The 12,708-nt window shown below is 37.9% G+C and overlaps 1 protein-coding gene across 2 annotated transcripts in view; it reads left to right on the forward strand.

Annotated features, from left to right (window-relative positions):
• The window catches only part of LOC122976220 (NACHT, LRR and PYD domains-containing protein 12-like), a 105,747-nt gene that overhangs the window by 44,031 nt on the left and 49,008 nt on the right, over positions 1-12,708 (forward strand). For both annotated transcript variants that reach the window (XM_044344568.1, XM_044344569.1), the window contains 2 exons: positions 3,291-3,467; positions 4,042-4,215. In XM_044344568.1, coding sequence (XP_044200503.1) covers positions 3,291-3,467; positions 4,042-4,215 — 351 coding nt within the window. The remainder of the gene's footprint in view (positions 1-3,290; positions 3,468-4,041; positions 4,216-12,708) is intronic.

The raw sequence follows: 12,708 nt of genomic DNA on the forward strand, positions 1-12,708 counted from the left end.
AGTTTGTTTTTATAGATCACAACTTTTGCTTGGGAAGTGGCGTACGCCTCTTTCAGGCCCCGTTCCTGCTTACTCAACAAATGAGATCCCTGGACTGTTCTCGTGGGTTTTGAGTATTTCACTGCAATTTTTCCAGTCATTAAATCAATTACTGATTAGTTTGTAGTTTTTTTGTGAGAACAGGTTGCAGCAGAAGCAGTAAAGACTTTTTTAAATTTTTTCTTGGAATATACCCAACCAACTTCTCTTAATTTTCTCTCCATTCACTTATTTTCTGTAGAAGTGGTGGTGATGGGAACTTCTCCCATCCTCTCATTTTGTAAATGCTGATATGGCCTCTGCTGACTATCTCTGTCCTCACCATATCAGACAGGGCTGCCCGTCAGCAGGATCTATAGCTGCTGCCTTGATGGACTCACATACTTCAGGATCTGTTCCAGTTGATGGTGTCTGCAGGCTGTAGAGTAGTAGAAGTGTCTGTTGTGTCTGTTGTTGCTTCACCTGCAGGCAAATCTAAACATACATGTAAATATAGTTATTAATCCTTTAGTAAGGACACACAATGATTCATAAATGACAACACATCAGACAATAAACACATCTGAAGCATAAATTATAGATAACGGTTGACCAGAACTGTTCAATTACATGAGTGAAAAAAGGTGAAGAATCCAAGTTTAAATTATTTTAGATGGAATAAGTTATTCTAGCTTTAATGTGTCCTGTAGACAACTTGCATAAATATAGATGGTTGCAGTCTAATATTGATTAGTATTTAAGTTAGCTATGTTCCCTTTATAATATAGAAATTATATTTATGATTCAATATATTTTATTGCACTAGTGTTACCATGATAACACAAGTATGTAAGAAACCATTTAATAAAAGATAATATTGATATTTTACTTGAAATTAACAAGGTGTAACTGTGACATTCAAATAATACTACTACTATTAATAATAAATATATTAATAATAACAATAATAAAGACAACATAGCAGTGTATTATCAGTTACACAGGGACCACAAATAAGTGGCTGAACTGACCTGCTTCAGAGAGTGGTGTAGATGGGAGATCAGATGTAACTTCTCCAGCAGCTGGAGGCTTCTGCAGATATTTCCTGAGAGCATCTGGACAGTTATAGAGTAGATATCAGCCTGTTACAAGCAAAAACATGTAGCTGCAGAGTAGACAAACAACTGCTGCAGCCTGTTGCACCAGCTGTGTGTCAGTTCAAACTTAGTTATAACGTAAATTATTGTCACTAAGTTGTGATTTATGCATCACTAAAATAAAAGCTTTCACCACGGAGATAAGTTACAACATAACTCTAATTTCTGCCATTTAGCAACACAGTAATCCAGTAGAGACCTAATTTATTGATATGATATTTCACTATTGATCCAGTTTACTACAATGTGCTACGATGCCAAGTGGCTCATGCCAGCTTACACATAGTTGGTGCAACCCAGTGCAGAAATCTATGTTTTTATGGATATAGCGTTAGCCATTATCACTGATATTGGTCAGTTAAATTTCAGCACAATACCTTACGTTGTAGGAAGGAGCAGTTATCCAGATAGCTCGCTACTGGCTTGTCATTCAGTCTCATATCCTTCAATCTGTAACGATATGTGAGTCCAGCAGCTATCGTAGCATCATTATCTAGCATTAGCTTTATTGCTACTTAGCTAGCTATGTTAACATTAGACGACATACCTCTATATTGGACTTTCTTTTCCTCCTCCTCTTTTCTCCGTTTTTTTTGTGCATCTGAAGGTTTGGACCTTTTCATTATGTAATAAAATGTGAATATCTGCCTCTTGATATCTCGTCACAGATTTTGTCTGTCTGTGATGCATCATCCCTCTTTTTCAGTGCGCACAGTAGAGGTGCAGAGCAGATGAAACATTGTGAGGATTTTTTTTGTGACTTTTAACTTGTGTGGTGGGACAAGTAAATTTCTTTCCATTTGTCGTATAAAGAAATCGGACAAGCCTTAAAGTCGAGCCCTAAATTCTGTTCTGAATTTATTCTTTTTTAAAAAATAAATTCAGAACAAGATTAGAATTTATTTTTATTACAAATATAACTAAACTTTGTTTCTAGAGCAGCAACAGTAAATGGTAAATGGACTGTACTTGTATAGCGCCTTTCTAGCCTTCCGACCTCTCAAAGCGCTTTTACACCATGAATCACATTCACCCATTCACACACATTCATACGCTGAATGGGTACAGGGGCTACCATGCAAGGTCCCAACCTGCCCATCACAGGAAATCTAATGGTTCATACACATTCACACACTGATGGCACAGCCATCAGGAGCAATTTGGGTTTAAGTATCTTGCCCAAGGACACATCGACATGCGGACTGGAGGAGCCGGGAATCGAACCGCCAATCTTCCGATTAGTGGACGACCCGCTCCTGACCCTACCTCCTGAGCCACAGCCGCCCAGCTGCAACAGTCATGTTTACAACAGCAAAGTCACTTTATAAACTCAATAATATCTCTGGAAACAAATGTAAAATGTCAATAAAATAAATAATATTCCTGACATGAAAATACTGAGTGAAGTTTAGAAAGAAAGAAGAAGACAGACATCAGTCAGTATCAGTCCTTCCTCCTGTCCTCCTGTCCTCCTCCCTCTGCTGCTGATGTGATTGACTGCTGCAGGTACCGCTGGTAGAGAGGAGAGGCTGCTTTGTCTCAGCCAGCAGCTGAGTTTACAAGAATGAGCCAAATTTGAAGATTGGTGGCAAACTAAGCTAAACAGTTAGACTACATACAGACAGCTTTAGTTTTAGCTTGTTGCTAACAATTAGCTATTAGCCGAGCTAGCGCGCTGTGGTTGTGTAAAACATAGCAGCGGTGGATGAGAGACTGCGGACAGAGCAGTTGAAAATATCACTTTTCTACATGTTTATGCTTGTTGATCAGGTGTATTGATAGAGTATTGACTTTTTACTCACTAAGGTGTTAATGCACTTAAGAAGTAACGAGCGTAGTTGTCGTCAACTTGAGTAATCTTCACTTCACATGTGATCTGCTGTTCATTGACTTTGCTCTGTGTGTGTGTGGTGTGTGTGTGTGTGTGTGTGTGTGTGTGTGTGTGTGTGTGTGTGTGTGTGTGGTGGCAGAGTAAAATCTTTTTTGTGTTAGTGGTAAAAATAAACAGACTATGATGGAACAAATAATTCACTTTTGATGGAAATCCGTTTGTAGACGGAGCTCGTGCACCCATGTAATCTGCTTCTAACACTACATGATTTCTTCTTTATTCAGATTGAAATACTGCAGGTTGTCAGAGATCAGCTGTGCTTCTCTGGTCTCAGCTCTGAAGTCCAACTCCTCCCATCTGAGAGAGCTGAATCTGAGCTACAACTACAAACTGAGGGATTCAGAAATGAAGATGATGTCTGAACTTGAGGAGAGTCCACACTGTAGACTGGAGACTCTGAGGTCAGACACCATTTCTTACTTCTGTGCTGAGATTAATATGATGTGAAAGTTGTGGTGACACTAAACTGCAGACATAAGGATGATTTTTATGAGGTAAAATCTCCTTTAGATTTAGATGTTCAAATGTTGTTTCAACATTTAAATAGTATTTAATTATTTAATTTTTAACCATAGTTATCAATTTAAAAACATACATTTAAACAATCAGATCTTGTTTTAAATCAATATCAATAACATTAAAACATCTGTGACCACATAGACTCTATACTGATCCACACTGAGCATCTTTTTGGTCTTCATATTTAATATAAGATGAAAAAGCTGCACTGGCTAATTCACTGTTAAGTCACTGTGTGTTTATTGAAGTAGCAGCATGTTGTCATTAATATTAATGAAGCTCTTTTTCACTGTTTGTATTTGACAGTTTTTAACCTGCATCCTGTTGGGTTCAGTTGTTTGGAGTTTCCATTATCTAAACTTCAACCTTCTTCAGCTCTGAACAGATTATGAAACACTGAATGATTTCAAGCAGAATAATCTGCTTCTAATAATACAAAATATTTTCTTTTTTCAGATTGTGGGACTGCAGTTTGTCAGAGATCAGCTGTGCTCCTCTGGCCTCAGCTCTGAGGTCTGACCCCTCCCATCTAACAGAGCTGAATCTAAGTAACAACAACATCCAGGATTTAGAAATGAAGATGCTGGGTGAATTTCTGGAGAGTCCACACTGTAGACTGGAGACTCTGAGGTCAGACACCATTTCTTACTTCTGTGCTGAGATTAATATGATGTGAAAGTTGTGGTGACACTAAACTGCAGACATAAGGATGATTTTTATGAGGTAAAATCTCCTTCAGATTTACACATTCAAATGTTGTTTTCAAACATTTAAATACTATTTAAAGCCTCCCTCCAGTGTATTTTGGCATTTTTGAGTCATTTTCTGACCATGTTGATTAGCCACAATGTTCACCAAATATTTGTGGACAAATAACTTAATTTTGTGCTCAAAGATCAAAAATGTCAGCTGTTGTTAAAACTGAACAATGACATATGACTATAGTAGAACGCTGCAGTCATACGTCATCCTCATAAAATCTCTTTGTTTTTGTGAGTGTCACATAGGCTACTGATACAGTATCAGGCGCCTGTGTTTCATACTAAATAGTCTACTGGATGCAGACGTGCTGCAACAACAGTTTAATGCTTCAAATATAAATCATTTATTTCTATTAAACACTCTCCAACCAACATGTGCACAGAAAATAAGGTTTAATGTGGTTAAAGCAGGAAAGTCAGTAAATCAGTATGCAGTGATGTATAAATGAATGTGGGTGATTGTTACAGTATCTGTTATGTTGATAAATCTGCAGCCTCTGAGAAGTGCTGCGCCAGAGCGCAGTGCCGTTACGCACGACTGTTCACTGTGTTTACCTTCATTAAATCTCCTGGGGGGTGTTCCATCAAGCTGGCTAACGGGATAGCCTGGCTTATTTCGATAAGCCTCGCTAATTTAAGTGAGAGTTCCGTTCCATCACTGCGGCTTATATGAGTTCCAGCTCAGTAACCATGGTAACTTAATCAGCAGAACTAGCCTGCTCCGTGGCTCCGTCAAGCTTAACTCAGCTGTATGTCAAAGAATGTCTGACGGACGGAAACAGACTCTCAAAAGACGGTTCCATCATGTCCTTTCGCACTTGCAACCTTTTTATTTAAAAGCTTAGGATTTATAATTTAAGAAGTAAAAGTTTGCCAGCGTTATTTTGAAATGATTTATTTATTAATTCATTGATTTTGTTCAAACTGTTAAGACAAAAAGAAAATTAAATAAAGTCCAAATTATAACCTTCTGCTGTGTTTAAATGTATACAGTGGTAACTGCTTATAGTGATTACAGTTACAGTGATCAGCTGCTTATCAAAAAGCTCTGAGACAGAATCATTCCTATACAACATTTATGCTGTTTGAATAAGTCACCTATAGAAAACAAGCAGTCCGCCTACAGTATTCATTTTGGGTCTCTTCATACATGACAACATATGGAAAAACATTTTAAACCACATATATCTATTTCTGTGCTTTACTCCCATGATAAGCAGCTGCTGCTACGTGAACACTGAAATCATGACGGAAACAGAAAGTCATTTTCTCTCAATGATAAACGTAGTCTCCCCGAAACTTATGACTATGGGGGATTTAAGTAAATTTCACTGCTTTCACCGCTTCAAAAATGTGCACACTGCGTTTGAAACAGCTGTACTGTATTTTGAAACAGTCATTAAAATCTTTATCTTTATATTCATGTAGGCTAATAAATATACAAATGTCAATTAGATGGTATTCTGTATGACAAATAAAGAAAAAGAAAATGTTATAATAATCATCTGCTTATAGTGATATTTGATCCGGACAGACGTGACCATTATAAGTGGTTTCCACTGTATTTATATCCTTCTCCAGTTTCCACTAAATTTTTAACTTTCAGTGATGCTTGTAGATTGACATCCTGTGAAAGAGAAAATGTGTCAAATAGTATGATAATGTTGGAAAGTTCTCTTAAATTGCTTACACTGTAATTTTAAATAAACATCTGATATTATCTAGCCTAGTGATAATATAACCACCGTCACCGATCTGAATGCTCATTTATTAACAAATAAAGATAAAACCATGAGCGGGAACAAGCACTGCTCTTCGCTTTCACCATGCGGACTCATCAAGTCGGATGCAAGGATTGAACCTTCATCCTTCTAGTACCAAGCTCGCTTCTCTAACCTTTAGGCTATCACTGCCCACCGACAGGTATACATTTAATCTGTCATCAGTTTTGTGCCAAGTCAGCTCATTCACCTTGTTAATTGCAGCCGTTTTGCCCTTTTTGGCGAAAACTCCTTTATATTCTTCATATAATTTCATCAGCAGATTTATTGTGCTGCTGAGATGAAAACCGCTCTAGATTTCTCTTTTTTTTTGCGACATAGTTTCGTCTTTTCTACACTCGACTATTCGTGGCCGCTTATGTACCCCGTGCATGTGCACACTTCAAGCTTATTCTAGTCTGGCTAGACTTAGAATTGACTAGACGCAGCTAAGCTTCGTTAGTGGAACGGCTTGAGCCTCAAGTGAAAGTTGACGTTAATTCTAGTCAGACTTTTTCAAGTAAGAGCAGCTTTCTTTAGCTGCGTTGATGGAACACCCCTCTGATGACACCAGGCTGCTACAGTAGAAACACACACACCTCTACACACATCAATCTGGTCGGTTATAACTCGATATTCTGCTTTTTTATGAAGGAGACGTCGGGTTAGCGGGGCTCATCAGCCTCTTTTACAACTTTTTTTTTAGCCAAAGTAGCGTCTCATGTTTTATCCTTGAGACACATTACGATGCAAACGCTGTTGTGTAACATTAATTACTAAACTATGTGACCGTGTACGAGGTGAGATACATTAGGCTATAATTATTGCTGAAATAGCGTCAGTCCGATGGGCTATAATCATATAAACAGCTTTACCAAATACATTTTTTGTATTTCTATCGTTATTATTTTAATTGATGAAAAAACTGCTCCATCTGTCTTTGGCTGCAGATTTGTGGTGATGTGTGTTCATGTCGTGACGCTCTGAACCATCCAGACATTTCCTGAAGAAAAGCTTTCCGTTTGTTGAGCTGTCGTTATCACGTTTAACTGTGATTGACACAAGTGTTTCAGAGCTATGAGACCAGTGATGTGACTGGCTGAGAGAGTATTTATTAATCACCACACCAGTTGATCTATATTCACTCAGCCCTTTTACACGTTGCACTGCTGCGCATACATGAACCAAAACAGCAGGTGACAGGTGTGCATGCAGGGCTCCACATTAACTTTTTGAGGCACTTGTCCTTCAGACAAGTAAATTTGTCTTTCACTTGTCCATGTGTGACAGATGTGGTAAGGACATGTAACGAGACGACTCAAAGGATTGGTTTCCAGCCTTTATTTGCTCCTGCAGAAGACAATGTAACACATATGAATCACCTTCTGGTGTCTCCTGCACATCTGCTCCTAAACATGCAAAATAACAGAATTTACACCAGGAAATAGATGCTAAAATCTCTGCAGCGCTACGTTGACTACATGACGCAGGACAGCCTGCTGTAATACAAATGGCACCAAGAAAGTTAAACAAAAGCATCTACAAAACTCATATTAACAGTCAAAACAACATGAAACAGCTAGTTAAAGTAATAGTATTAACAGTAAACAATATGCATTAAATGTTACAACATAAACGGTTCAATTTCCATAGAAAACAATAAAATATTGCAGCAGCATTTTTCCACACAACTTACCCTCAGCAATGCAAAACAGCTCTGTGAGGGACAGAAGGGACGATGTGCAGCAAGGTCATTTCCACAGGAAACATTCATGAATTAAAATTCCTCGTTGAGATAAAATTCACAAACACAAATTGGAAATAAGAATTATTAAAGTGTCTTTTTTAACTGTTACACATCCACAAAAGTCACTTGTCAGAGTAAAAATGACAATAATTAACTTTTTCATTTTGTTTGTGAACGTAGAAATCAGACAAACAAACAGTTGAAAGCATCCAAACAGTGTCAACATATAAATGATTCAATTTATGAATTTTATTCAAGCCATTACTTCCCTGTTAATGATCTTTTCATTTGATCCTGAATTGTGAAGCACTTTGTAAAGTCAGTTTCAATATGAGCTCTATAGATTAATTATTGATCATCCTTCTGACGTTCAATAATAATGATTGACAGTGTTTCTACTAGGATTGTTTTCAGGGGGGGTGGTAGGCCCCCTGAAACTACTAGTTATGTTACGGAGCAGGCGTGTCACAGATACGGATACGCGGTGTCGACAGTGTCGTCATAGATACGCAGTAAGGCGGTTGTCTGTATTGCTGTATTTCTCTACACTGAGCTGAAATGAAACAAGTGCACAAAAAATAGGTAAATAAATATTAAACAAACATTAACAATATTTATTAACCTAATGTTTAAATATTAAAAGTATTTATTTACAACACATAAATAAACGTAGGCCTTATGGATGATAGATGGACCAATCAGTCTCTATCTGAAAAACAAATCTGGATTCTCAGCCTCTATATGGTCCTTAATATAGATCAATGTTTGTAATATAACAACATAACAAAAGTGACTGATGGGGAATTAATTTGTTTCAACTTAAAGCCAAATCAAGACAACAGTTTGACTTATAAATGAATCAGATGAATCAGCATTTTGTTTCCTAATAACTGAAAGTGTCAGTTTTAGTGCTGTGTTTACAACAGTTACTGAGGTCAACGACCTTCTAACAGCTGAAGAAAACATCATGTTAACAGAGTTGTTGTGTAGTGTTAGTACCTGTGTTTAAACATCTGTAAGTCCTTTTATAGCAGGTTTGAATCTTGTGCTTTGACTTTTGTTTGTTAGGATGTCCTTTAGTTTGGATAACAGATTGTGCCTTTAAACATATTTACAGAACAGTAATTCATCTAGATACAGGTGGAAGTCAGACCTTAACAGTTTTTTCTGCCTCCTGCTTTGAATGTGTTCATGTCTCTCCATCACCTGGCGCCTGGGCTGCCTCTGTGTGTTTCTCTTTACTCCTTCAACTGTTTCTTTAAATCTTGAATCAGTTGCACCTTCTTCCTTTTCAATCACTTCTTTACTTTCTCCTTGTTTTTCTTTCAACACCATTAAGTTACATCCTGCAATTCTTCCTCACTTCTGTCTCCTCTCTCCTGATTTCTTCACTCACTCTGAAAATGTAAAAGCTTTCCTTTAATAAATCTGACAGCAGGGCCGGCTCTAGACATGTTGGTGCCCTAGGAGAGATTAGGATTTGGTGCCCCCCCCCAAACCACATTACCCCACCAGTACTGCCTCATCACCACCCTGTCATACATTGAGGAGCAGGTGGACCCAAATGCAGAGACCAGAAAGCAGGGCTGAAGAAAAGTGTCTTTATTTCAACAACTGGCAGGAAAAAAACAAAAGCAGGATGAGCTGAGTAGAACAAGATACAAAAAAAAAATCGACTGAGCAGGAAACTGAGCAAACACGACAGAACAGAATTGACTAACTGAACAGACGACTCGACAAAGACTGAACTGAAAACTGAACTTCAATACAAACTGAAGTAATCAGACAACAAGGAACAGGTGGCACAATACAAGGGCAGGCTGGGAGCTGATAGGCTGGGGAAGACACTAGGAGCAGGGCAGGACCGACGAGGCTACTGCAGGGCAGGTGAGAGGAGGAGCACATGAAAACAGGAGGAGTGAAGGAACACACAAGAGAAACACAGAGCAAAGTAAAACCCAGAAAACACAACAGCACTCAATAACAAGCCAGCATAAATCAAAGTGTCTCTGAATAAATCAACCTAGGTACACAGCACTACAAGCTAACCAATAATCTAATACAGTCTTTCAAAGATACAACTCAAATAACATGAATGAGCAAAAAGACTGGACAACACAAGTGTAACACAGAAAACCAAAAGAAGAAAAAACACAAAGAGCCCAAACCATGAGTCCATGACACACCCGCTCATTCTACAGTAAAAATATGGACAACAAACATCAGACACCACAATGGTTTCAAGACAAAAATATAGATTTTTATAAATTACAATTACTTTTCAAACAAACAAATCACGTTTCAAAGAATGAATCAATTGTTAAATATTACTATTATTAACTACCTTTACCTGTTAGTAACATCCAAGACGCTGGCACTTGGTTATTGATAGATTACACTGGATAGATGACTCCTTCCATGATGTCATGTGCCCACAATGTTCTGGGGTTTCATTTATAAAACAGTGTGTAGGATCCATACTAAAATTGTACGTGCGCACAAAAGCCGAAAATGGCACGCACCAAAAAATAATCAGATTTATAAAACCATGCGTACACACGAATGCACGTATATTTCCCTTTATAAATCACAGTCCACCTGGAAATGTGCGCTCATCGATCAGCGTCATATCCCGCCCTCTACATGCCCACATTCAACCATAAATGGTCGATGCAAAAGCCTTCATGAATATTCATGTACATGTGTTTCTTTCGCCGCACCAATCACTCTCTCTGTCTTTAGACGCCTGGCCAATCAGTGTTGAGAGTCAGTGTATCGGAGCCTCTCTTGTCACTTGTGCTCAGCAGCAGCAGAGGAAGGACCGCAACAGGCATGAACAGACATTTAACCTTTTATTTCCCCGTTTTCACACGTATTGAAATTATGTGTGTAACCCAAAACAACCATATACAACCTCAATAAACATTCCTGTGGATTGTTAAGTCAGACATCTCTGGTTAAATGTTTAACACATCCTGCAGTGGGCAAGCTCCCAGTTAACCAGTATAAGTAGTTTTTACAGCACTCACTCAATATGTAAAATACAATAAACACTATATTAGTTTATATTTACTCCAAAATCCAGCATACAGGTATTTCTCTAATTGACACAGTGAGCACAGGTGGTGAAGATGAGCCGGTGAGGTGACTGGAGAAGGCAGAGTGTGTGTGGCAGCCACCGCTGTGTCTCCAGTGTCTCTGTGCTTGACAATACAGCCGTGTTTACTGTAGCCATTTTACACATATAAACTACATGGGAACTCATACTTGGTGATATATGCACAGTATAACCAAATATTAAAAATCTATTAACGCTCTGTCCTGTAAATATGTTTTAGTTCCGAAGTTATTTGATGTCATCTTGGATTTCTACAATCAATGATGATCATTTCATCAGTAAGTTAACGTGGCTAAGGTGAAAATGAATCAGTATTTTCATGCTTAGCTAATATTGGAGAAAGGCAACCCAGACTTTGCAGAATCCTGCCACCTGCCACATCCTGACATCATTCATTTCAGCTGCTGCTGCTCCACAACTGACTCTCTCCTTTGTGCTCCGGGTGAGGCAGCACTGATGAAATGTTGGGCAGACTTTAAGATCTGAGTTGCTTTATATCTTTACAAATTGAAAGATGTTTATGGAAGTTATGGCTCACTACAAGCCAAAGTACAGATAACACTGCTGGTTTGAGTGTTTCTGATAATGTGGATCTATAATTGATGTTTGATATTAAGTGAAATGAAATGTGTGAGAGGATTATTATACAATCTGCCTTCAATTCACTTCAATTCTGCGTCGTGGATTTCCCCTGTCTCTAAAATGTTCCTACGCATGGGTAAGAGTTTAGGTGCAGGTGCGCACATTGTCCCATCAAGTTTGTTTTTATAGATCACAACTTTTGCTTGGGAAGTGGCGTACGCCTCTTTCAGGCCCCGTTCCTGCTTACTCAACAAATGAGATCCCTGGACTGTTCTCGTGGGTTTTGAGTATTTCACTGCAATTTTTCCAGTCATTAAATCAATTACTGATTAGTATGTATTTTTTTTGTGAGAACAGGTTGCAGCAGAAGCAGTAAAGACTTTTTTAAAAAATTTTCTTGGAATATACCCAACCAACTTCTCTTGATTTTCTCTCCATTCACTTATTTTCTGTAGAAGTGGTGGTGATGGGAACTTCTCCCATCCTCTCATTTTGTAAATGTAGAGTCTTATTTTAGCTGATATGGCCTCTGCTGACTATCTCTGTCCTCACCATATCAGACAGGGCTGCCAGTCAGCAGGATCTATAGCTGCTGCCTTGATGGACTCACATACTTCAGGATCTGTTCCAGTTGATGGTGTCTGCAGGCTGTAGAGTAGTAGAAGTGTCTGTTGTGTCTGTTGTTGCTTCACCTGCAGGTAAATCTAAACATACATGTAAATATAGTTATTAATCCTTTAGTAAGGACACACAATGATTCATAAATGACAACACATCAGACAATAAACACATCTGAAGCATAAATTATAGATAACGGTTGACCAAAACTGTTCAATTACATGAGTGAAAAAAGGTCAAGAATCCAAGATTAAATTATTTTAGATGGAATTTATTCTAGCTTTAATGTGTCCTGTAGACAACTTGAATAAATATAGATGGTTGCAGTCCAATATTGAGTAGTATTTAAGTTAGCTATGTTCCCTTTATAATATAGAAATTATATTTATGATTCAATATATTTTATTGCGCTAGTGTTACCATGATAACACAAGTATGTAAGAAACCATTTAATAAAAGATAATATTGATATTTGACTTGAAATTAACAAGGTGTAACTGTGACATTCAAATACTACTACTACTACTACTAATAAAT

The sequence above is a fragment of the Thunnus albacares genome, chromosome 24 (genome assembly GCF_914725855.1).
Source record: "Thunnus albacares chromosome 24, fThuAlb1.1, whole genome shotgun sequence".
NCBI lineage: Eukaryota > Metazoa > Chordata > Actinopteri > Scombriformes > Scombridae > Thunnus > Thunnus albacares.